The sequence below is a fragment of the Microchirus variegatus genome, assembly GCF_963457635.1.
Source record: "Microchirus variegatus genome assembly, chromosome: 23".
NCBI lineage: Eukaryota > Metazoa > Chordata > Actinopteri > Pleuronectiformes > Soleidae > Microchirus > Microchirus variegatus.
The window spans coordinates 10370829-10397262 of record NC_139824.1 but is presented as its reverse complement, the minus strand read 5'-3'; the positions used below and the strand labels follow the sequence as shown (position 1 = coordinate 10397262).

The 26434-nt window shown below is 40.8% G+C and overlaps 1 protein-coding gene across 1 annotated transcript in view; it reads right to left on the bottom strand.

Annotated features, from left to right (window-relative positions):
• Positions 1–6442: 6442 nt before the first annotated feature.
• nr3c2 (nuclear receptor subfamily 3, group C, member 2) overlaps positions 6443–26434 on the bottom strand; it is a 66385-nt gene continuing 46393 nt past the window's right edge. Inside the window, exons 4-8 of the mRNA XM_083909425.1 lie at positions 23637–23981; positions 20939–21083; positions 15285–15415; positions 9027–9184; positions 6443–7878 (exon numbers count right to left, since the gene is read on the bottom strand). Of these exons, the coding sequence (XP_083765551.1) occupies positions 7723–7878; positions 9027–9184; positions 15285–15415; positions 20939–21083; positions 23637–23981 (935 nt within the window). The 3' untranslated portion in view covers positions 6443–7722. The remainder of the gene's footprint in view (positions 7879–9026; positions 9185–15284; positions 15416–20938; positions 21084–23636; positions 23982–26434) is intronic.

Genomic DNA, 26434 nt, shown 5'->3' with positions numbered 1-26434 from the left:
TTTCATTTTTATACCTTTGGGTATTCTCTGGATCAATGTTAAACAAATAAAGATCTTGTGTTGTTCGTTATTGTATTATACGTTCTTTCCATTAAATAAACATGATAACTTAAAATTTGACACAGTGAGCACATTGTGCCGTCTTTAACTTGAGCACTGATTTTCATTGGTTTTCAACAAACTGTGTGAACCACACGTTTTCGAGATAAAAATGTACATTTAGGGAATCGTTTCTAATTTTGCTGACTCATCTGTTGTGTCACTGAGAAAGTGAACAGTTTCCCACAGTCTAAGAATAAAGTCACTGGTAAAATGAGGATTCGTTCTGCAGCCCACACTGCTACACTGAGCCATGTAGTGTAATGTAAGCCTTCCTCTTTTTATTGACCTGCGCTGCTCCGCCTGACTAAAAGCGACTTCCAAAATAACTTCAAAATGCCATCAAAATGGATGTTTATCTTTTTCGCAGAAACCGAAAACATGCATTAATCCACCTCCGCCTCCCCGATCCATTAACATCGCCGCCTTGTGCATGTTAATTCTCCGTCTACGTTTGTGTAATTAATACACCAAATGGCCTCCAGACCTCGTGTTTTTGGCCCGAGCTGCATAATCACCAGCAGTCCGCCGCCGCGTTCACACCTCCAGTAAGTGAGCAAACGCACTTTTCCTTTAATAAGTAAACACTTGTAACTTTGTCCACTCAAAATAAATAAATAATCGTTGTCTGAGGAGGATGAGGAGCTGCGGTTTCCCGTACGACGCCATCATCGGTGATGATTGCGTAATTAAATGGGGAAGCGTTAATGAGATGGGCAAAAACAAAACTATTCCCCCACCGTCACTGCCACCACCCAACCCCCGGAGGCTGTCATCATCTCCCCTCTGCCAAATTACTGCTGAATCATAGAGACTTTCACTCTGCCTGCCTCTCACTCTGCTTTGGACTGTCTGTCATGAAGTGTGCCATTCCTTTTCCTTCTCTACCTGTCCGTCTCTCTGGGGTTTTTTAGAACTCCTTTGTCTTGCTCTTCTTACCATCCTTCGTATTTTAACCTCCCTTCTATTAAAGTAGACATATTGTACCCTATTTCTACAAGGTTGACCTAGTTCCCTGGTGTCCTAATGAACATGTCTGTGACATGCTTTGGTCAAAATACCATAAGGATGAAGCACCACAGCAGTTCAATCACCCTGCCAAAACAGCCCTGTTCAGAATGCTCGCTTTTGAGTGCGTGTCTCTTTAAAGCTCCCATAGACCGGAAGTTCCAGTTAACGCTGTTTTTTGGTGTGTGTCTGCGCCATTACCTCGTTTATGAAGCCCTAACGTTTCAAAACAAACAGTTCAGCCACTGCTGAGAACGCTGGGTTTTATTGTATTGTATTCTCGGGGCTCTGCAAGCGATCTGAAGTGAGATTTCGGTCTGAAACGGCTGACGAGAGCTTCAGTGAGGAGAGATTTTGATCTGCTCGTTTGCAGCAACTAGGAGGTATGACCATAAAAACAAGTTGGTGTATGTAAGTAGACCTCCATAACTCACACATATGTGCGATAGGACCACTCTATGGGACCTTTAAGTCGCCGCATTGGTTCGTTTCTGCTGCTCTCGCGTTAGTTTGTTCATTAAATCAGTCAAAGCTCTTTGCATATAATCTTTCCCCCCGATCTTGTGAATGTGACGCAGCGGACGGCAGAGGTAATCTGTGTGGATCAGACTCATATTGGTATCACTTGACATTGATGAAGCGTCACCTGTGGTGATTTCGGTCTCTGCATGCATAATGCATCGAGGGTGGGGGGGAATATCAGACTGCATTGACGGATAGATCAGTGTCACTGTGTCAGTTTAGACGTGCGTTTGAATAAAGATCACGATATTTCCTCGAACCCTGGCCGTGTGCCAACTGTCCTCTAAAACTCATAACGCAGTGTCCTTCAGCTGCAAGACATAGTCCCACACCATGACTCAGCTGAGATCAATGCAGTGCAGCAGTTTGGTATAAGCTCAAAGTGCCATAAATGTGTCCAGAACACGTCCAGGTTAAACTAACTCAAGCACCCCCGAGTCTTTATCCGGATTATTTACTGCACAAATCTTCTGAAATGTAACCTTAATAACTCTCTTGATGTGTTAGCGGGGCTGAAAACCGAGTAAGAATATCTGGAGAGAATGAATATCAGTGAGTGAGTGGAGGGAAAACTAAAACTCAGCTTAGAAAATGGGCCACAGAAGCTGCCATGTGCGAGGGTGCAGCCGTGAAATCAGCCTGATCCAATAGATTCTGTTTATCTGGCACGACTACAAGTGAAAGCAATTGGAAATCTGGGGGAGATTTGGAGAGGGCTGTGGATTCAGAGGGAGAAAAAAAAAAAGAGCAAAAAAGTAATACTGTCTGCTCTACAGTCTGGCAAAGCAGGCGTGTTTTCAGATCAGCCTCTAACAAGGTTAATGGTGATTTTTCTCCACAGGCACCATTTTACTGTAAAAGTCTCATCTTTGCTCACTTTATCTCTGTCATTTTAACTATCGCTCTTTTGTTTGCTTCATCTCCTCTCCCTGCGACTGTCGTACCCGCTGCTGTGCCACATTTATTTCTGTTTTTTTGACTCATTATTCACCAGATTCACCCAGATCAGACACCGTTTCGGAGTAGGGAGCCTTTCCTATAGCTTCCCTCTCATGGTATGCGTGCATACATAAACCACCAGATGAATTATGTCAAATTTTTTTTATTTCTTAGAATCTTGCAATTTCTTTGCAAACACAAATATGGCAATATCTGCATCAAGATATACAGTAGTGACTAGTTTCAAAGACTGCTTTATGTTGAAGGATTTATACTGTCGGATAGTTGTTGAGAAATATTGTACAAAGCATCTCGGTAAAAAGTAATTCCTGGAACTGGACAAAAAAAAAGAGCATTTAAATATATATATTCATACGAAATGCGCTGCCATGGCTGTGGAAATTATGGCTTTGGCTCGATTCGTCACTGGCGATCAGAAAATGGCAATGACGCCGTTACGCCACATACAAGAGTGCAGCACCGTGAAACATTGAGTGAGTCATTCGCGCCTCAAAGAGAAGAATCGAGTTAGAAGAAAACAGCTCGGAAGATAAAATGGCTTCGTCAAGTGGTTATTCATGGTTTGCAGCAAGTGGTGATTCATGAACATTAGAGAAACTGAATTAATTAGCCAAAAAAAACAACTCTTTTTTTTTTCTCTCTTTTAAAAGCTAAAACGGAGAAAACTATACTATACTTACTATAATCACGAGTTAAATAATTAAAGAATGGCACCTATTTTGTACTTCCATAACACTGTTGGTCTCGCCCTTGGAGTGTAGTTTTTTGAAACTGCTTGCCTACATTACCCACAATGCAACTTGGTTACTGATAGATAAATCTGTTGTTTTGTTGTATGCTACGCCGACAGTCGCTTACATCACCTCAAGCAGAGACGCAAACTACATATGTCGGGTAAACTTCTTTAATTTCTCGATTTCATTATTGTTATTTGTAATTTATTTTAAGTTTTCCACATCGAAATATGCTGACTCATGTAACATCACTTGGAGCTCCCTGTCTTTACAGTGATGTATTGGGCCACATCGGAGTGGAATCTAAACACTAAATGAGAAATAAAAAGTAGTTTTTCCCACTTATTGAACTGTTCCTTTTACAATTACATCCTATTATATTGTATGATTTTAATCACCCTTGCCAAAACAGCCCTGTTCAGAACACTCTATTTAGTAGTATCTCGTTAGGTCCACCTTAAAGGTCCACCTTAAAAAAAAGTGAAATGAAATTTAAGGGACAGGAAATGGCATTAGCCACAGAGGCTACTGGGAGCTAAGAGCAGTTTCTTTTTGGAATTTGGAAAAGTGATCATTTGCAGGCTCTAGCAGGCACATTGCCGTCATATATAACATGTATCCACTGGACAGATAAATCCTCTGAGGCTGGAAGATTGTGTAGAACTCTGTGCTGCACTGTGGAGCCAAGAATAGAACTTTTTGCGGACTTCCGGTTTTCGAATATGTTTATGGACAAAGCGGAGCTCCGCGAGACAATTATTCCAGGAATTTAGCGCATTGTGACGTCCCAGTGAGCGCAGGGAATCTGTACTTTTTCATTTTACTTTGTGTGTGTGTGTGTGTGTGCACAACTGAAAAGACAAGACTTTAATTTCACATGTGCCAGCCTTCCTTTGTTTGTGACTCCTCGGTTTTTATTGTGGTGCTCTGCAACAGTAACGTCACGTGTTGGGAAAGAAGTTCCACAGCAACTTTCTCAGTGATCCACTCCACATCTTTTTACAAAACAAAACAAAACAAAACAAAATAAAATAAAAATAAAAAAAACTTTTTTTGATAATTATTATTTTTGTATTTATTTTTATTTTTATTTTTTTTACTTTTTACTCTCTAACATTCAAGGTTGTAAGTTCCATAAGTCTCCACAATGTATAATACATTCATTTCTTTGTTTGGCCCTTTCTGCTGCCAACCCTTACTGTAAAGTTTTCTCTGTGATTCAACACACAGAACATGGCAAGTGGGGGGAAACCTCCGATATTCCAACACGAGATGGATAAAGTAGAAATGTTTTTATACTATATACTCAACATAAAGACTTGCTGTATTATGTACAATATATACTGTAAAATTGTAAATCAGGTGAGATAAAAAAGGCACAAGTTTCCCTTTTTTTTTCTTTTCTTTTTTTTTAAATACAATGTAAACATCTCATCGAAAAGCATGCGTCGACATTTCATTTTACAAAAAGGATATCGGTTTTTAGACAAAGTACTTAAATATTGTTTTCCAGCAAAATATAATTCTCTCAAAAATACTTTCCCATTCATCCTATGAACCTTTAGACAGTATTTTGTTGTTGTTGTTGTTGTCGTCATTGTTTTATTCCTTTAAAAAAAGGACAAAGTGGCAAAACAAGAAACGGTGAGAGATTAGCTTTAAGGGTCCTTCACAACTCGAACACAATAATGAGTGGGGAAAACGATGGGGTTGTTGAATGAGGCCCTTCTGATAGGGACTGTGTGAAAATTATTATAGTGGAGTGTAATATTATTATTCAATATCGCAAAAATAATAAGTTACTTAACATATAATATAAACTGCAACCAGATAATGGTTTGGCCAATGGAAGTAACCAATAAGTGAACTAGTTTCAGCTCAATTAAATATGAGAAATAGAAGAATGACGTCCCACCCTCTAACAAAAAAATAAAAAATAAATAAATAATGCATCATTTTCTTTCTTCTGCCACGCGGTAATTTACGCTTCGTCCACCTCTTTGTACCTCAACCTTCACACAGTGACCTCAACAGAAGAGACCTCATCGCTTTTTCTTTTTTTTTAGTTGCATGGATGCAAAGAAACCATCCCTGCCTGTGCCGGTGAAATCATGTTGTTATACAACTATAGGCTGGTTTGACTTACGCAGGAACATCTTTTTTCTTCCAGAAACATCACAGTTACTTCTCCAAAAAAAAAAAAAAAAACAGACCCCCCTTTTCCTGCTAGCTGCATTAATACGTCATTTCACATTGTATCTCCTCCTGTGCAAATCTAAAATGTGGAAATAGGATATGGCTAATCCTATAACGTAAAAAAAAAAAAAAAAAAAATGCATAATACCCACGCTGAAATAACAGATCAACTATGCAAAGAAAAAAAAACACACAAATGTAAGCCACACTCACTTGTCCATACTCACATGTAAGTACACACTCTCAGGGCACAGAAAGAAAGAATAAAAAAAGAAAAATAGAACCCACACACCCACTGTTTTTTCTCCCCCAGCGGCTCTATCGCTTTTCAGTAGCTTTATAGTAGTTTTCCACCACCACACAGAAACCAGTGGGGGGTGCGAGACAAGTTAATGGTCCAGATGACTGGGCCTACCTAAAATAGTAGTACTTCTTGGCCCAAAGCTAAGAGGAAAAAAAGGAAATGAAACTAAATCAGGATAGTTGATTATACCAACAGTTCCTCATCAAGCGTTCATGAACATGTACTGTACAACAGCTGAAGAGAACGTGTTTTTAAAGAAGTTAATACCTGTACACATTTTGCCTGGTTTTGATACATGAGCCATTTTGCTATAAGCACTGAAGAGTAATGCTCCGTTTTTTTGGATTATGTCGTCTTTACATAGTTACGCGTGTTTGTATCCGTAGTAGTTCGTTATTGTATAGAATGGATCTCTACAAGTTACTGTACATTATGTTTCGCCCGGCTTTGTAGAAATGAAGCACCTTAATGTAAAATGACTCGACTCGTCAAAAAACTAAACTTCTGCGACACACTTTTATAAAATGCTTTTTTTTTTTTTTTCATTATTATTATTATTATTATTATTTCTGGGAAGAGTAGATAAGTATTGATTCACAAAGGGCTGGTTTTGCTTCACGGTGAGTAAAAACAGACATTTGGACAGCTGCTCTGGAGATAACACAAACGACAGCAATTACTATGGATGCACCTCAGTCAAATCCATTACCAGAGAACTCAATTGAAATCATTTCCTCTTACATATGATGTGGTTTTTTTTTCTCTCTTCCCATCCTGCAGCACCCACTGGCCGTTTTAAACCCGGAGGTGAATTTTCTCGTCGATATCGTCTTATTTCTTCACCGCGACGTCTTAATATAGTGATTTTAATGAAATGAGAGAGCGCCACGTGCAAGCTTTTTTTCTTTTTTTTTTACAAAGAGACATTTTATTTTTCATTTCAAAACAGAGTTAGCTTTGGACCTTTGCATATTAGTTTTGATTGTTTTACTACATATTGTAATTAAGAAACGCACTATGTGAATGTTTATGATGGCTGTTACAACACTGATTGCGCTTCAAACTTGGACTTGTTAAGATTTAATGTAATTATTAAGCCTAAGATGACGCTTGTATAGCCCTTGGAATATATTCAAATAGACATTATCGCTTTACAGTCTATTATTTCTGTGCCTCCTCGTAGTGTCCTTTGCCCTGTAGTCTTGCAGTATGCCGCTACACTGCAAAGCACGATTTAAGTATTGGCATTTTTTTTCTTTTTTTTTTTTTTCGTTTTTCTGCTGTAGTGCTTTTATTTGTGAAAGACTGCATAAGCCACAGTTAATATTTGCAAAAACCTTTTTATTTTTCTTCTGCAGATTTGTCAGGGAGTCTGATTTTAGTGCATCTGTGCGTTTGCGTGAAGGCATGTGGACAGCGATGTGTGTATCGATTTCCCTCCGTGTGTGTGTGTGTGTGTGTGCGTGCACATAGTGAACATATCTAGCGCATCCTAAGAAATGTATGGCTTCATCTCCATAGAAAATACTGTAATTGTCTTTGGGGCAGGGGAGGGCAGGGTTGGAGGGGGGGGGAGACTGTCACATTTGTCACAAGTGCTTGTCAGCGCGCCACACGGGGCTCCACGGGGTATTCACAGCTCCGACCTGCTCGCGGTGACAGCGCGGTCAAATCCCTCTTTCGCCGAGTCCACTCGTGTCACCGTGTCTCTAAAAACGTTCCCGATCCAAGACAAAGATGCAGCAGGCGTACAGGCTGACGACCAACTGCTCAGGCCTTTTCTTGCACATTTTTTGTTCATGTTCCTTGAATCTTTATTTTATTTATTTATTTTTTTTATAACTCCCTTCTTCCAGTTTTGCGTTCCAATGTTGCTTCTGTCCCAAGAGTTAAAGGGAGTCACTTCTTGTGGAAGTAGAGCGTGTGAGTGAGGCCTGACTCCACCTTTGGTATCTGGTCACTGATGATTTCCACCAACATCTCGGGGAACTCCACCTTCAGCGCCTGGGATTCACGGAAGGTGTAGAAACAGAAGTCCAATAGGTTCCCCACCAGCTGAACGACACAGATAAGAAAATATGATGAGAAACAGTTTTCTGTTATTTATTTTATTTACGTTATTACACTACCGTTCAAAAGTTTGGGGTCACTTAGAAATGCACTTATTTTTGAAAGAAAAGCACTTTTTTTCAATAAATATAACATTAATTAATCAGAAAACGTCTATTCAAGCTGCCAACGTCTGGTTTTTAATGGAATATGTACATACGTGTATCGAGTTGTCTAGCATTGGGTTTGCTAATCGCGTTATAAGGCTATTGGAGGATTAGAAAACCCTTGTGCAATGATGTTAGCACAGCTGAAAACAGATTTGCTGGTTCTTTGACGAAATCAAAGTTTTATTATTTTGAATAAAAATCATTATTTCTAATCTTGTCAATGCCTTGACTATATTTTCTATTAATTTACTCTTTTGATTAATAAAATTGTGACTTTTAATGGAAAACAACCAACAATTTGTAAAGGTGACCCCAAACTTTTGAATGGTGTATTATTATATTGTATTACTATTTTACATTCACACTTAATTTCCTTCTCATTTCACCACTGGGGGGCATCACAGATTTTGTTTCAGGGTCATCTGCTCGGCCTTAACCCCATTCACACAGTCATCTGGGTCATTGAATTCCGATCATCTATCTCTGTGACCTCTTGCTTGCTGACTCGTATCTCTCGGGGCTTTGCCTACATCGTCTGCATGCCGTAATCCAGTCGCCCCCCCCCCCCACGCTTGGAATAAGAACTGTGATTTAGCACATTTTCCCCACAATGACCACTGTGAAACTCTGATCCAAAAAAAGTCCAAACTGGCACCGGATCCCTTTTCTGTTCCATTCACCAGCGCAGCCTGATCCACCACCGCCGTCCAAAACACAGCCCCTTTTAGGGAGGATTGGGATGCAGTAATCCTCATTCCAAGCCACAGTACCCCCATTGAACAGCTCAGTAAATGCATCATCCAAATCCACTATGCTGACATTTCACTCAAAACATTTCCAGTGATATTAGAGCCTCAGAGTGCCACTGGACACCTCTTCCTCAGTGTGTGAAGGCATGGCATGCGGACGATTCTGCCAAGGGAAGCCTGTGCTGTACTGTAGGCAGTTGGCAACGCGAGGGGCAGACAGGACAAGAGTACTTACATCATGCATGGCATCGAGTAGCTTGGTGAGCTGGAAGAAGCGCTGCCAGGTTTGGCCAGAGTTGTTGGTTGCCTTTCCCACTGAACGCCGGAGCTCCTTGATGTAATTAACCCTCATCTCCTCGAACGCTGCCTGGTTCTTCAGACCCTCTTTTGGAACTGGAAGACAGACAAATACCACTGTCATCATCGGTTGGACTGAATGAAAGGATGTCACAGTTAACACGCAGCTGGCCTTCCCTTTCACTTTCGCTGCTATCCTCGTGTCACACCCTGGCTGCACTCTCTTGTGCACCGTCTATTGACCCCAGGTATTTAAAGGTTCTCATATTATACCCTATTTCTACAAGTTAAACTAGTTCCCTGGTGTCCTAATGAACATGTCTGTGACATGCTTTAGTCAAAATACCATGAGGATGAAGCACCACAGCAGTTCAATCACCCTGCCAAAACAGCCCTGTTCAGAACGCTCTGTTTATAAGTACCTCTTTAGGTCCACCTTAAAAAAAAAGTAAAACAAAGCTTAAGGGACAGGAAATGACATCAGCCACAGGGGCTACTGGGAGCTAACAGCCGTTAGCATTTGGAAAAGTGGTCATTTGCAGGCTCTAGCTGGCACATTGTCGTCATATATAACATGTATCCACTGGACAGATAAATCCTCTGAGGCTGGAAGTTTGTGTAGAACTCTGTGCTGCACTGTGGAGCCAAGAAAATAACTTTTTGCGGACTTCCGGTTTTCGGATGCCGTTGCCCTCGCCAGTCATCTTTTTTTCACAGTTTGCCGACTGGTAGGGCCTCCAGAGTCCAAAATATAAGGATTTATATGATTAAAAAGTTGCTTTTGCATAATACGGGACCTTTAAACTCAAACATTAGTAGTAGTTTAAATCTAAAATTAAGGAAATAAGTCCTTAACTATGTACCATAATGGTTTAGTACACATGTTTTGCAGTGAGTGATTTTAGCAAACCACAACCTAATGTACAAATGTTCATTGATAGGGTATTTCGAGGTACTCCCACTCCCACACAGTTGCCTTATTTTTGGAAATGTTGACGACCTAAGCCTATTTAGCATCTCATTACGTCCACTTTCGCAATTTCGAGTTGCAGTTAGTTCTCACGTGTAGCCACTGTTTCATGAAAGACGACTAATACGCTGGAAGGACTTGATTGAACGATATCTCGGCGACAGATGGGAAACAAAAGTGCGTCGAGGAGCTCGATCAGTTTGACCCACGTTGATAAACGACTACAAGCTTAGGATCTGAATGCTACCACTAATGCACTCAAATTAAAAAGGCAGTGTAACAGTCAGCTGTCAGACAGATGTGAAGAATGAGATACAGCCAGCGTGCAATGTCGATGCATCAATATGGCAACTATCTGTCTCCCTCCCCTCTCTGTGCAGTCGAACAAAGTCACAGATATGCAGATCTGTCAAAGGACTTCAATGACATTCAGCCGCCGCCGCCGCCTTCATGATTAAGTAACGCATTACAAATCAAACAGTGGCAGGAAATGCCTTCACTTGTCCCTCATCCAAGACTCCAGATATGATTATACACTCTTAGAAATAAGGGTTCCAAAAGAGTCCTTCTCCAAGGGCTGAGGTTCTACCTGGAACCATTTGCTTCTGAAAAACCCTTTCCTGGAGAAAGGGTTTTTCAAGGGTTCTTGGTAACATAGGGTTCTCCTATGAGGACAAGCCGAAGAACCTTATATGATTATACTTAGCACTTTTATTTCTAAGTATGATAAGCATTTATTATTTAAGAGTGTATGTGCCGTGACAAGTTTGTTAACGATTCAAGATTTCTCCCATACCAAAAAACATGGCTGACAAACCTTAAAAGAAACTCTTAGTATTGTACTATAAAAGTAAGACTTTTATATTTTGTATAATTTTGTATTACACTACCGTTCAAAAGTTTGGGCTCACTTAGAAATTTCCTTATTTTTGAAGGAAAAGCCCCTTTTTTTCAATGAATATAACATTAAATGAATCAGAAATAGACTCTATACATTGTTAATGTGGTAAACGACTATTGGATGACTAGAAAACCCTTGAAAACAGCTGAAAACAGTTTTGCTGACGAAAGCAAAATGTATCATTATCTATAATTTTGTCAGTGTCTATAGATTATATTTTCTATTCATTTTGCAACTCTTTTGATGAATAAAAGTGTGAGTTTTTATGGAACACACAACAAAAATTGTATAGGTGACCCCAAACTTTTGAACGGTAGTGTATTTACATTGTTATCGCATTTTTGACACCTTATAAATAATACTCCCCGCAGCACAACGTGAAATTCTGAGCCTCTCGTGATCATAACGACTTTGCCTTCAAAAAAAAACAAAAAAAAACAAAACACACAATCCTGTACTTTGTTGAGTTAAGAGCAGCTACAAGCTGCCTCAAGCACAGCCGACGTAAACCACTTGAAGCAAAGAAGTAAAAAAAAAACCAAAGTGACTGACGGAACCTGTTTTAGGACTGCATTACAAACAACCAACGACAAAATGCCTACTACTGCTTGTTAGGAGAGCATAATTTAACAACAAAAAAAACCAATGTGTACTTCTGTGTTTGTCTGTAGTCTCAGTCGTACTCTTTCTATTTAACTTTTATTCGTCGTACGTATTTCTGCAAACACCTCTGAAAACGACATACAAAGAGTTATTCGATTCGGTTTCAAGGCTGACATCCAACATCTCTGACCCACATCGTGTTAAATAGATATTTTGCTGCAGGTATCGTCGTTCCAGCTATCGTTATGTACATGTAAGAAGTGCCACAACACTCATTCTCTGCTGCACGTAAAAAAACAAAGAGACAAGCGTGACTCATGCAGCTAGTAAATCCTGCTCTGGTTGCTTTGATATAGGTGACTGACAGGGTGCCTTTTTCTTTTTTTTTTTTTGATTTAATACATCATACTAGTAATTAGGGAGTTGTACAACTAGTGTGATGTGTTTGAAGGTTCAAGGGTGTTGGCAAAAAGGAACTTTTAATTGACGGATGATTAAAAATAAAACTATAATGACTGCTTAGAAATGAAAATGATAGACTATTTATACAACATAAAAACGGATGTGTCACCGGCGCGATCGGAATGAAGTGAGGGAAACAAAAACGCCGTCCGTGTGCGCACAGGTGAGGAAGTGCAACTACTTTGAGCCGGGGCCGCCGCTCATGTTCCAAATCCAAACAGGTCATGAGACGCTGCAGGCTCAGTGAAACCTTAGCCAAGGTCAGAGAGGAAATAACAACCCTTCTCTCTTTTCTCATAATCCCTCCCTCCTTTTTTTCTCTCTCTCTTTCACGTGTTCAACCTCTCTCAGTTTTAAAACACATAGTCACTTTTTTTTTTTTTACTTTTTTCCTCAAACTAACCCAAAGGCACGCACGCACTCCATGACCCTGTAGTAAATGTTCGGCTGACATGTTCCCACAAAAACCGCACACGTCTATCTATGAATGAGTGTAACGAGCAGCTCTTTTCTACAGCACCTCAGGAAAACCAGAGACGGTGGACTCTTCTGCTGAGATAATGTGGTAAAACAAGTACCAGAAACTTCCCTGCTACACATTATACATGAAGCACCGGTGTGGTTGTTTTTCGTCTTCTTTCGTCATATTATTTCACCGCTATATTTTTTTTGACTAAATCCAATAACCAGAGCAGACTGAAGCTCCTTAAGTTCTCTGCCCTCCCCTCGATTTCATTTTGTATACCTGCTTCTTTTATCTCCACAACCTCTCCTTTGAAATTCCAGCCTGGGTTTTGAGGGAAGTGGAGGAAGAATAACAGATTTTGGAGCTCTGCCTGGCCTTTATTAAGTACAGCAGGGCTCTCTGGACGAACTCCAGAGGAGGAGAGCGAGGCCACAGCAACAGAAGGACCAGTTCTGACCTACCCCCTCCACCTCCCTTTGTCTCGTCTTTCTTTCTTTCTCCCTACAGCTATGCACCTGTCTCTTTTTCCGCCAATACTCGCTCTCACTGTCAACATTTGTCTCATTTCACTCTTTCAATCTCGCCTTTTCCTCCCCCTTGGTTTCTTCATCTTCACTGCCCTCATCTCTCTCTCTTTCTTCCTCAGCTTTCCCAGCATCCAATAGCTTAAGTCCAGCTGGAGCTCCCCTGTTGGTCCAGATGACTCAACAACACGGAGGTTACAGCATACCAGGGAAATACTTTCTACACTTTCTTCCTTATGTCGTTGTATTATTGTGCCAAAATCAACCTTATACTGTCGCTCAGGTAAATACTGGATGTCTGGTTGCGATAGACGTATTTACTTCCCTGTAGACTGTGTGTCATCAACCGAAAAAGTCAGAAACTCTAGTTTCCCCATAGTTTTATGTCTTTTATTTTTGTTTTCTATTCCTAAACCTTGCCGAGGCTTTAGTTACTGAAAAATAACAACATCGCCAGTGAATATTTCACCTGATTAGCACTGGTGAAGTCTGGCCAACATGTAAACTCAACCGCCCCATCATCCTCGCCTCTCTCTGTACTCTTGTACCTGTTGAACTTCTCCACAAACAGTCCACACCCCAAGTAAACATTTGCAAAAAAAAAAAAAAACTACTTCAGCAGCAGGTCGCGTGTCCTCGTGTAACTCCAGACGTTGTGTTTATCCTCTCAAACATCCAGCGACTTGAACGTGAACGGTGAAAGTTAGGACACATCGAGATTCGCGAAGCTGGCAGCGGCTCGTGGTGCGTTGAGGTAGTGGAAAAACCACTGTTTTCCGTTTCAGGCTGAAAAAGCTCGGTCCAGCGAGTGAAGCTGCAGAGCCAGTGGGCGAAGTCTGGCTGAGAGCGGCAACACCTTCCGTCGTGAGTCATTGAAAGACTCCTTTTATCCACCAGCAATGAACAAAGTCAAAAAAAATAAAATAATAATCTCCTTTACATTTACGACACGTTGCTATGCAAATGGGTGCACCTGTTTCCCGCGTTAAAGGATTCCAAAGAATGTGCTTTAAAAGGCAGACACGAGCAGCGCTGCCAACGCTGTGGATGGAGCGGAATACGAGACACTTTATCGATACATTTCCTGTGAGGAAAAAGGCTGTTTTTTGGCTCCGTCGGGGCCCGCGACGGTTCACAAGTATAGCGCTTGATGTCACAACACAGGTGCTGATTAGGGACCACACGAGGCGTCGTTTCTCTTGAGAGCAGCGCTCAACGGAGACGTTTCTGCTGCTTATCAAAAATCTGCTGATTATCAGTGACCTAAAAAAGCCATGATTCAGTATCGGCAACAAGCGATACCACAATACAGATAACAAGCCACTGTTAGAATGGCAAAAAAAGCAGTGTATGATTATTTGTAGATTTGTAGAATCGCGATTCTCATTTACTACGATTCACAATCGATTTAAAAGAATCGAGAGGCAATGTGTGATATTTCTTTAACAGTTACAACAATTCCATCTAAGCAATGTTTAAAACTTAATAATTCAGTCTAAACAGACCGGAGTAGATCATCCTTTGCACACCTATAGATTGAAGCAGAAATCGATTTTGAATCGACTCGTGAACTAGTAAAAGATTCCCACACCTAGTATCCATTAATGAGCGACTGGTTTTGTGCTTTCTATTAGAAAAGGCTACCTGTATGAGAGCAAGAATTTCCCAAACAACCTGACCAGATGAACCAGTTATTATTTTAATATTTTTACAAAATAGCGTGACACTTTGCTGAGCATTTGGAGAGGCATTTGGCCTGAGGAAAAGTCAGTTTAAGAGGTGTTGCATGATTGATAGCTCGCACGAAAAATGTTGTCTGAAATGCAATTTTCAGTTTGTTTTGCGTGTAATAGATGGCTTTTTAAATGATGATTCAGTGTAGAGTAAGTAATTGCAGGCGGGTTTGAGACAAGGTGCTAATAGTTCTGTCAGTGTGAGATCTGCAGGTACACTCTTAGAAATAAGGGTTCCAAAAGGGTTCAGGTTCTACCTGGAACCATTTGCTTCCTGAAGAAAGAGTTGGTAATACTAATGGTAACAGTAAGAACCATTTTGATCCAGAGAATCCTTTAAAACCCCTTTCCTGAATAAAGGGTTTTAAAAGGGTTACAGGTGGAATCTTTATAAGAAAAAGGTTCTAACTGGAGCCAAAAAGGCTTCTCCTATGAGGACAAGCCAAAGAACCTTATATGGTTCTACTTGGCACTTTTATTCCGAAGAGTGTAGATACAGTATGGGTTGAATAAAGTTCCGATCCAGAGCAGACCTACCTGTGCTGAGAAGCAGAAGGACCTTCATGGAGAGGAACTCCTCGTAGCTTAGCTGCAGACGTACAAACTCCTGGCTCACCTGCCTCATTCCCACACACAGATCATACATGGCTGACTGCTGCATGCGGTCCCTGAAGAAACAAAAAAAAGACAGAGATGAAGAAGGGACAATGTCACAACAAGAACTAGTAATATTAAATTGCAGTAGAAATAGTTGTAATCTCTGCTCAGTACTCTCTCAATTAGGAGGAGGGGGTCAAAACTAGTTCAGCCCGGTCAAAGAATATTTCAGAGCAGAGGAAGATGCTGCGAAGTCTGGGCTAAGGAGCAGAATACAAAATCCCCTCTTTAGATTGCAGAGCACTGCGAGCAGCACCACAGCACAGATGCACCAGAGGCAGACTCGCATCTAACCCTCGTTACCACAGACGGCCCTTTGAAGACGGAAGTGCGTCTGTTTCCGTCTCGACAGAAACGGCACGTGCGTGAACGTATGTTGATTATGCTACTAAATGCACGGCGTAAAACACGCGTGTGCAGATTGTGCATCGTATAAGAGCCGATCAGAAATGTGCTCTGCAGAGATTCCCTGGCATTAGATGACAAACCCTATCTTCACATAGAGGCTTTGGAGACTTCACTCTCAAAACTAGTGCATAATATCCCCCCCCCCCATTTAAACACAGGCCAGGACAACACTTTACAGTATTTACTGTACAGCTGTGTCCGTTGGCTCGATAAATAACTGAAAACATCTGAGCAGCACTCTGTTTGCGAGCAGTTCTGCAAAGTGCAGCATAACATCATTTAATACAACTTTGGAGCTGGAGTTTCTAAAGTCTCCACACGTTTTCTCTGCCTCTCTCTCTCTCTCCACCTCTTGCACTCGCTCTTCCTGAAATCAATTTTGCTGAATCACTTCCCAAAATGAGCTGCTGGTTGGGGAGGGAGAGAGAGAAAAAAAAAACTCCTGGCAGCAGTCTCTCCTTCCCTCCTTCTTCCTCTCTACTTCTCATCTCTCTGCCTCGCTCTCGCTCTCACTCTGGTTTTGCTTTTCTCGCCGTCTCTCGCTTCAGCGGTGAACTTTCTCTCTTTCTCGGTTTCGCTGGTGAAAGTTTCAGGACGGAGATTGAATCCGAGGAAAAGCAAAGATCGAGTTCAACAAAATGTATTTGGTTCTGGAAAAGTCTATATCCAAACAAATCCCTGACATAACAATCGACCAATCAGTGAACTTCTCACACTACATGATAATGTATGTCGGTACAGTGTTAGGGCACCAACACTAATAAAGAGTATCACTTAAAACACAAAACACAACACAACCCCATTCACCAGAATCACGTGTCACACAATTCCAGACACGTGTTATAACGTGATAGACGTTTGATTGTTTTTGTTGGCTGAAACCACTTCCTGGTTATGAATGTGGTTAGGGTTACATTACACAGGAGAGTAACCTGTATTTAGGCCTAAGAACAAAAAGCACCTTGTTAGGGCCTTGTTTTTTTTGACATTCAAAACAATGCCCTGCAAAGTCAAAACGCACCATTAGCAGCTTACAATCCCTGAATGTAACCAGGTAAAAACACGGCAATGTTTGGTCTTTTTACAGAAACATACAAATACAATATTTCCCATGGTTCGCAGAGAGGTTCACTACCGTTCAAAGGTTTAGGGTCACTTAGAAATGTCATTATTTTTGAAGGAAAAGCACTTTTTTTTCAATGCCTATAACATTAAAGGCGCCATATGTAAGAATGTGGCCAAAAATTGGTCTTTTAGGTTTCGTTTTCTCCGCCATTGTAGCTCAGATGTAACTGGCAACCCCTGGTTGCTCGGCAGCTCAGATACTACTGACTGCAATGATTGGTAGACGGCGGTAGGTGGCGCCACATGCCAAAACATGATTTCAAAACGTAAACATGATTTGAGGACTGCAAAAGTTTTTTTTTAATGTGAAAATTTTGGCTGTACTGCTGAGTTCAGTTTGTTATATGAACATTATTCCTGAGTCTCTGTGACATATTAAGAGGATTTTATGGCCAGTTGCTTTAGATTTATTACATAATGCACCTTTAAATTAATCAGAAAACGACTATTCTAGCTGCAAATGTCTAATGTTTTAATGTAACATGTACATAGGTGTATAGAGGCCCATTTTCAGTGTTCTAATGGTACATTTTGTTTGCTAATCATGTTAGAAGGCTATTGGACAATTAGAAAACCCTTGAAAACCCTTGTGCAATTATGTTAGCACAGCTGAAAACAGTTTTGCTGGTTCTTCGACTAAAAGAATGAATAAAAGTGTGACTTTTAATGGAAAATACAAAAAAATTGTATAGGTGACCCCAAACTTTAGAATGGTAATGTAAAACTTGTTTTTTTTCCTCGTATTTTTCTACCTTTAAACATTGTAGATAACGTTCACCTAATGCCTATGTTAATTTAATCACGAGTGAGTGCCCAGAACCCATTTTTGAGGAATGACTTTGTTTTTTTCTCTCCAAGCAACAACCACTCATAAAAAGACTAAATGCAGGCCGACTAAACTTTGTCTTTAATGTGAAATGCACATTTGTCCTTGCAGTGTTTACCCTCAATCAGTGACAGATTTGTCCCTCTAATAGCTGAGTGAGCGGACGGTCTGCTCAATAAATGCCTTAATGCTCCGAGTTAATAAGCACTTAAGTCGCCATGGAAACAAGTGACCAAGGTCCACTCCCCGAAAAAACTCGGCAAAGTTATGGACCAATTTTGTCCCCGTGTCTGACTGAATTATCAATGAAAAAGATTGAACAGCATGCATTAATAAGTAATAGAAAAGACGTATAGACTTTGCTGAAAGAGCACTCTCGCAGCTGCTCTACATTTTCATGCTCGGTATTAAAGCCTGGTGTGGTCTCGCCCACACAAACCGCATCTTATATAGTGTAGTGTACATTCAATGTGTGCGTATGTGTCAGAACTTATTTCCCCCAAAAAGTAGGAGCCAGTCAAAAAGAGACAACAGAGTGCTCCTTCACGAGAGAACAGAGGATAGGGTGATATTTGCTGACACCTGTTAGGGAGTGGCTCTTGCGCTGCAGAGGAGGGAGGTGATAATTGCTGACACCTGTAAGGGTGTGTGTGTGTGTGCGCATCACAGACAAAAGGTGTGTACGCGCAACTACAATCAAGTTTAAAATTATTTAAAACTGCAATCTATTGGAAACTATTAGTGGTGTGAAAAATCTCAGTATAATGGATACGGAGCTGCACCAACGGCAGGTTTTTGTGTTTTATAAAGTCTGATTATCATAATATTCAGTCCTGATACTAAGAACAATTATGCCCTGTCTCCACTCCTCAATTCCTGTCTTATAACTGTCCTACATTTCATTTATTTTATTTGTTTTAGCACAGACTGCACAGAAAGAGTTTGCCCTAACTGAGCACAACTGACCCTTTCCACTGCCTACACCCTCTTTCTACCTCCTTCCACTACATTCACAGGCAGGGTAATCCAGATTAAGTGCCACCCCGGACGAATTACTCGGCTACGTGAGTTACAAAACCTTTCAAAAATGAGTCTGTTTCACATTCATCACGCAGCCGCTGCAAGTGTTAGAACCGCACTTCGCCTCGTACTGTACAGGGATTTATTCGCAAACCGCTCGCACCCGAGAGACAATTCCCTCCGAACGTTAGCAGCTTAAATGTTATATTGTATTTTGGATCAAACGTGCCCTTCTCTGGTCAAACAAACGGTAGGCATGTTCATTTGATTGTAAAGGACAAATTAAGCAGCTTATACTAAATGTCAGAGGAAAAGTTGAGAAGATACCTACAAAAAAAAGAGAGAAATGCCACCAAAGTGAATTTTTATTTTAGGGAATAACAATGGCTCTTAAAAGTGTGCACATATAAAGGGGACATATTATGCAAAATCAACTTTTTAATCATTTAAATCCTTATATTTGGGACTCTGGAGGTCCCATCAGTCGGCAAAGTGTGAAAAAAGACGAGTCAGTCATGTTTTTGTGGTTCTCCTCAGTCTAAGTACAGGAGATGAAAACGCGATATTGACTTCCGCGCTCACTGGGCTAAATTCCTGGAATTGTTGTCTCGCAGAGCTCCGCTTTGTCCGTAAAACACGCGAGCGTTCTGGCGAGTGCAAAAGTATCCGAAAACCGGAGGTCCGCAAAGTCCGTGAAAAGTTCTATTCTTGTCTCCACAGTGCAGCACAGACTCCTACACAAACTTCCAGCCTCAGAGGATTTATCTGTCCAGTGGATACATGTTATATTGTATATGACGGCAATCTGCCTGCTAGAGCCTGCAAATGATTACTTTTCCAAATGCTAACTGCTGTTAGCTCCCAGTAGCCTTTGTGGCTGATGTCATTTCCTGTCCTTTAAGTTTCGTTTTACTTTTTTTTAAGGTGGACCTAAAGAGATACTACTAAACCGAGTGTCTGAACAGGGCTGTTTGGCAGGGTGATTGAACTGCTGTGGCTGCTTATTTTGACCAAAGCATGTCACAGACATGTTCATTAGGACACCAGGGAACTAGGTTAACCTGGAGAAATAGGATATAATATGGGACCTCTAAAGAAACCGAGTTTGACTGTAGTTGCACAATGAGAATACAGACTGTTGTTGCGCTGCCTGTTTTCAATAACGTCAGTGCTTTAAATCGTATCACGACTGGACGAGACAAATAACACAAACAATTTATCTCTAATCTCAAAATTAGATCTCTCCCCCCCCCCCCCCTCTCTGAAAGTCATTGGGGAGTGAGAAATACACAATTCTTCATAAAAAGAAAGCCACTGGGCACTAAATAGATTAGAGTGTTGGGGGAATCTCTCGGTGTGGCACACTAGCGCTTTCCTAAACTGTGCAATGTCATCTGCTCTGTAGTTCATTCATTCATTTATTTATTTATTTTGTTGTTATTTGGGACAAACTGACCTACTAACACTGACTTACACAAGCTATTAGTTGGAGCTTTTAAGGCTGCCCCTGCATGAACCCGGTCCCCTACATTAGTCTGCCTACAGAGGCTGCTATTCTTCTCTTTCATTAATTCTATAACACAGAATTAATCACCGGCCATGCGCTGCAGCTCCCGACGAGAGCATGCCCACATGCAGCGTCGTACGTCCTTAACACTTGCTTTCCTTTACTCTCCTCTTCAAACACATTAACACACAGATTAAGTAGGACATCGACTTCCCCGGCTGAGCTTTGATTGTCTGTGTTTCCTTATGAAGTGCCACACTTCCAAGAAGCGCAAGATTAGCACCCGCGTGTGCTCGCCGCTACAACACGACTCCATTTGTCCCATTCAATATGACGCTTAAAATAGTACGGTCGAAAAATGCGCTCCTTTCTGTCCACGGAAACAAAATCCCCGAAGTTTGTACATAAATTTACATCCAATAAGCAGCAGGAAAAAAAGTCAAAACACATTAACCGTCAAAGCGTAACTATAATCGACTATCGATGTCCAATATAGGAGATCTCACTGAATACCAGACAATAACAAATGTGTTTCCCTCTGTAAGTGTTACCTATATCTGGGCCATTGCTTAATGTCAACATCAGAGCACTATGTGTTGTCATGCAGATACAGTGTGTGTGTGTGTGTGTGTGTGTGTGTGTGCCTACTCGTTAAAGATGAGGTCGGGGGCAAAGTAGAGCATCTGTCCATTGGTGTGTTTGTACGAGCGCCAGCTGAGGCAAAAGGAGGACAGACACATCCACGAGTACTGGATCAGGGTGATTTGGTCCTCGATGGGCAGGCCCCGGAAACCTAACACACACAAACACACACAGGAAAAAAAGAAACGGGTTCAGTGTGACTGGCAATGCACTTAACGTCAACCTTTATAGAACCTCTGTGATTCATCATTCAGAATATCTATCTATCTATCTATCTATCTATCTATCTATCTATCTATCTATCTATCTATCTATCTATCTATCTATCTATCTATCTATCTATCTATCTATCTATCTATCTATCTATCTATCTATCTATCTATCTATGAAGCGGGGAACATTGGTACGCTCCCCTAGCTAGCTAGCTAGATAGCTACCTAGCTAGGGGAGCGTACCAATGTTTCCCGCTTTTCCTTTACGGGTCAAATAATATATAGGGATTCTTTTTTCTACCATCATTTCCATGAAAGGTTCTACTGAAATCTACGAAAACCAATGCACTGTTTTTGTACGCTTTCGCACGTAATTTTCCGCTACGGAGCCTTGACGATGCGCTATATCGCCTAAACCTTGTCCCTTTCCCTAACCCTACCCGTCAAAATAACCATAACAGTAACCGTAACGTGAGGTAGAGACCTGACAAATATCCATAATGACTGAGAAACAGAAGATCCCATTTTTGGGGGAAAGAGGGGAACATAGGGATGATCCCAGTAGCTAGCTATCTAGCTATCCAGCTATCTAGCTATCTATCTAGCTAGCTATGCTTTTTTGACTCCTTTCAGAGTCTTTTTAGACTCCTCTTTCGACCATCACAAGCATAGATTTCCCTAAAGCTGGAAGGACGTTAAGTCTAGACGTCTCACATCACACCGACGTACAGTATTCCAAAAAAAGTTATTGCACTAACATGAGTGATATGCCCCAGCTTTCAACACAACAAAGGCAAAGACAATTATTGCGCAGGGCACGGACAGGTGTTCACCTGTGCACATCGCCCTTTTTTGTGTGTGTGTGTGTGTGTGTGTGTGTGTGTGTGTTTTCTGCCAAAATTTGGTTAAACGTTCTAATCACTGAGAAGTATTCGCCCACTCTTCTTCTAAAGCAAATCCCCAAAGGCCTGCAGTTATTGGCACGTTGTCTATGGAGCACCAGAAATAGAGCTGAATAGGAAAGTTGCCAGACTCTCAATCAAACTCTGGCAAGAAACTTCTCATGCAAAACACAGACCAACTGAGGACACTCAAGTGACTTACTAAGGCTTAGGGACTATAATAGTCTATATGCATGAAAATTGGCCAAAAACAAACATTTAAATTATTAGCTGGCTTACCGCTCTTTGGTGCGGGAATGTTAAAACACGTGATTCGATATATCTGGATGTTTTTTTCCAGGTCATTTGAAAGGTAAATACAGTCGTCATAGTTGACATAGAACCAAACATCTTGAGCATATTGTTGATACTGACAATTCTGGTAAACATCACTCTGTGTAACTAACAAATCCAAATGTAAGCTGGATTCACGTGGTGGTGGCATTATCTGAAAGTCAATGGCACTCATTTTGACTCTTCCGTCTGGCTCCCCTTCTATTTATACGTCCGGAAATGGCAAGCAGACACCGTGGAGGTATCAAATATTTGCAATACAGCAAATTAAACAAGCCTCAAAGAGCTACCTGTGAGGTATCTTTCAATATGTCTGCCACTGACTGACTGGCATTTTAGGGGCACATCTTTGCCCCCGATTTTTTCAACCATTTTGTCCTTTCCTGTGCTGCGGCTTATAGGTGAAACAAAACGAACGGGATGTGTGATGTAAATGAGTTCTGTTTGGTAATCTTGATTCTCTTTAATGGTAAAATGGGATTCATTGCTAATCTTGTTCAAGCTTTGCAGATTAATTTCCTGCCCTAATATTTCAAATTAAATGTGTTGGGTGTGCTCGAAACCAGCTGCGTGGAAAAAAAGAAAACCACGTTATAGAGTCTCCTTATTTATTAGACTGATTTTTTTTCTTTTTAATTCAGGTCCTGTGGCTTTAATTGGCATAGTCATTGACACTAGACATACACTAGTGTTCAAAAGTTTTGGGTCACTTAGAAATGTCCTTATTTTTGAAGGAAATGCACTTTTTTCAAAGAATATAACATCAAATTAATCAGAAAACGTCTATTCTAGCTGCAAACGTCTGGTTTTTAATGGAATATGTGGAATATGTACATAGGTGTATAGAGGCCCATTTACAGCAACCATCTCTCCAGTGTTCTAATGGTACATTGTTTCTGATCTTGTCAATCTCTTGAATATATTTTCTATTCATTTTGCAACTCTATACATGAATAAAAGTGTGAGTTTTAATGGAAAACACCAACAAATTGTATCGGTGACCCCAAACTTTTGAACGGTAGTGTACAATATTATATACATTAAGCCTTTTTATTGACCTTTAGAGCAAAAACAAAATATAATTGAACTAGTAGTGCAACCTAATGTACAGGAGCTGTCTTCATTATATTGTGTGTGTGATATACACTCCATTACACTTATCTTTGAGGCCACAGTTTTCTACTGCTTTCCTAAATATGTCAACACACCCATAAAGAGCATTTAGGCCTCAGCCCATTACTGCACGCCAACACTAACCTGGAAGTACTTTGGCCCACTTCACCATGCGCACCATCTGCTTTCCGGCCAGGCGGTTGAGACTGGACAGCAGGTGGTCAGTGGTGTCGGGCTGTGTGTTGTCGTAGCCAGAGTACACTTCTTCGGGCTCAATCAGCTCCAACACGCTGCAAATCGAGGGCGGCAGGAAAGGTGTGACCACCGAGGGCCCGTGGGGCACCAGGGCGTTGGCGGCGCTGGCGCTCAGCTCCTTTTGTTGGGACAGGTAGCCGCCGCCAACGCCACCTGTGGCAGTTTGGCCATCCTTCGAGCTCTGCGGGTCGTCGTTGACTGTCCGTATCTTGCCCGACTTTTTGGACTTCCGTGCTGTGGGGAACACAATGACGCCTATTAGCACATCGTGTCTTACTTTGCCGATCTGAGGTTATAAAGAAGCAAAAAAAACAAACATCCAAATGAGCTTTTTGTCAGGTAAACCAATACAGTAACTCCTCACTTCCTGAAGGTTATTATATTCAGTTGTATTTAAATGTTGTTTCAGAGAGGTGCAGAATCTACTGTAATCTGGAGGGTGGGGTTTGTGCTGCTGTGGATATGTGTATCGCTTTATAAACAGATACGTCTCTGTTACTGATATAAATGGGGGGCTGGACAAAATAACAGAAGCCACTCTTTGTACAGTGCAATGCAGTGTCCATAATTACCGTGAAAGTAAATCAGCCGTTCTCCAGAAACGGGCTCAATAAAAAGTGAGCATAATCGCTTTTTAAAAAATGCAAGATTTATTGCCGCGCGCTGTAGTATCAGACTATCGTTCTAACCGCAGCAGTAAATGCAGGAAGCAGCTAGTGAGCTAATAAAATGCCACCTGAGTGTACGTGTTAATGAACATTCATGGAGTCGTGTAGTTTTGTCGCGTGTGAGACGGATCACACAACATCATTTCCAGTGAATTTCTGCCGAACACCTCCTTTATAAACGTCTTTTTACGCAAAGTCATGCCAGTGTCCCTGCCACAGCACAACACTGAGGCTTTTGTGACCGATGCACGACACGGTGGCTGCCATTGTCGTCACCTTGTGACTCTATTTGTCCCCGAATTGTGTCATCATACCAATTTGCGGACAAAATGACATATTACACTGAAGCAACAAGAAGCAGCACAATGCATACGCTGTGTATAATTTGGTGTCTTGACAGCTTTCTTTCCTCGTCTTTGTAATGCTATTATAAGTCAACAGCATTCGCTCGTTAACGCCGCTGTGACTTGAATTTGCCGACTCATTGTTCGTCAACAACTCGACTGTTTTATTTGCGACTGCTGTGATCTAATGCTTGACAAATAATATGTGTTTAATCGGATTTAAAATGCTGATTTTGGATCTTATCTGAAGTTCTTAATTAGGCTTAAACATGATTTGCATGTTGACTGGGACCCAGTTCACACTAGAAAGAGCCAAATAGCATCACTCCTCAAGTCTCCTCTTTGCTTGGGTAAATCAGTGCCCAGTGACACAGTTCAGACTACTTGACCTGGTTTTGTTTGGCCCATTCTTGAGCTCTGCGATGTGGCTACTTCATGTGTGTAACCACACGGCTGCTGCTGCCCATACAACATGTCAGGAAAACCCACTTTCACCCCCATTCAGCGTCAGCCTTTTGTTCCCCTGTGAAGGTGTTTCTAACCGTCCTCTCTCTGCTTGAACAGGTGATTGCAGAGGGTAATGATGTCAGAGCAGGAAAAAAAAAAACACTGCAATGTCAATACCCTGTTCACATAATTTAAGTTTTTACATTGTTCTCCTGTCACAAAAATCTTATTCCAGTCGCCATTTAATAACCACTGCCGTGCGATTTTGGAGTAGTTTCTCTTTTCAGCCTGTGAAGCACTCATTTTTTAGATTTTAAATGTGATATTTGGCTATAAATACACTTCATTTTGACATAGAAGCAGACACTTCTATAGCAGTTCCAAGTGACATGATTTAATTTACCATTGCAGCGCTTAAAGACAAAGGTCACAGATCCTGTCCAAATATACCTGAACCGTTTCTGTCTTCAACAATCAACACTTAACTCATCTGTTAATGTGAAAATATTATTTTTTTTACCTCAATGTGTAATGACAGAAAAACGTATGCCACAGAAATTAAGCAATCATACCGAAGAGAGGCGATTAGGGCCACACAGGAAAAAATTTAATTCAGAATTCTTACTTTATTCTCAGAATTCTGACTTTAAAACTCAGAATTCTGACTTTAAACTCAGAATTCAGAGAATAGTCAGAATTCTAAGAAATAAGTCAGAATTCTGACTTTATTCTCTGAATTAAACTGTGAGTTTAAAATCAGAATTCTGAGAATAAAGTCAGAATTCTGAGTTTTAAAGTCAGAATTCTGAGAATAAAGTCAGAATTCAGAGTTTTAAAGTCAGAATTTAGAGAATTAAGTCAGAATTCAGAGTTTTAAAGTCAGAACTCAAATATTTTTGTTCCTATGTGGCCCAAATCCTTTTCCGTGCATACAACTTCCACATTTGTTTATTGTACCATAAAACTTATTTTTGGAATAACAGGCAATACAGATAAATAATCACATTTTGTATAAATCATCCAAATCCTTCTCAATTGCAGTGTCAGTTTCTTTCTGTTCGATTGTCGATTTTGAGTCTGTCTTGTGGTGAAAGTCTCTGTCCTGCAACTTGTTGCTTTCTGCACCGCTTCCTGTTTGAGAACGTGTTAGGACTTAGCACTTTGAACTGCCACTTTGACAGTAAATGTATTAATTGTGCAGAACTTGGAGGGAGAAAAATATAAAAAC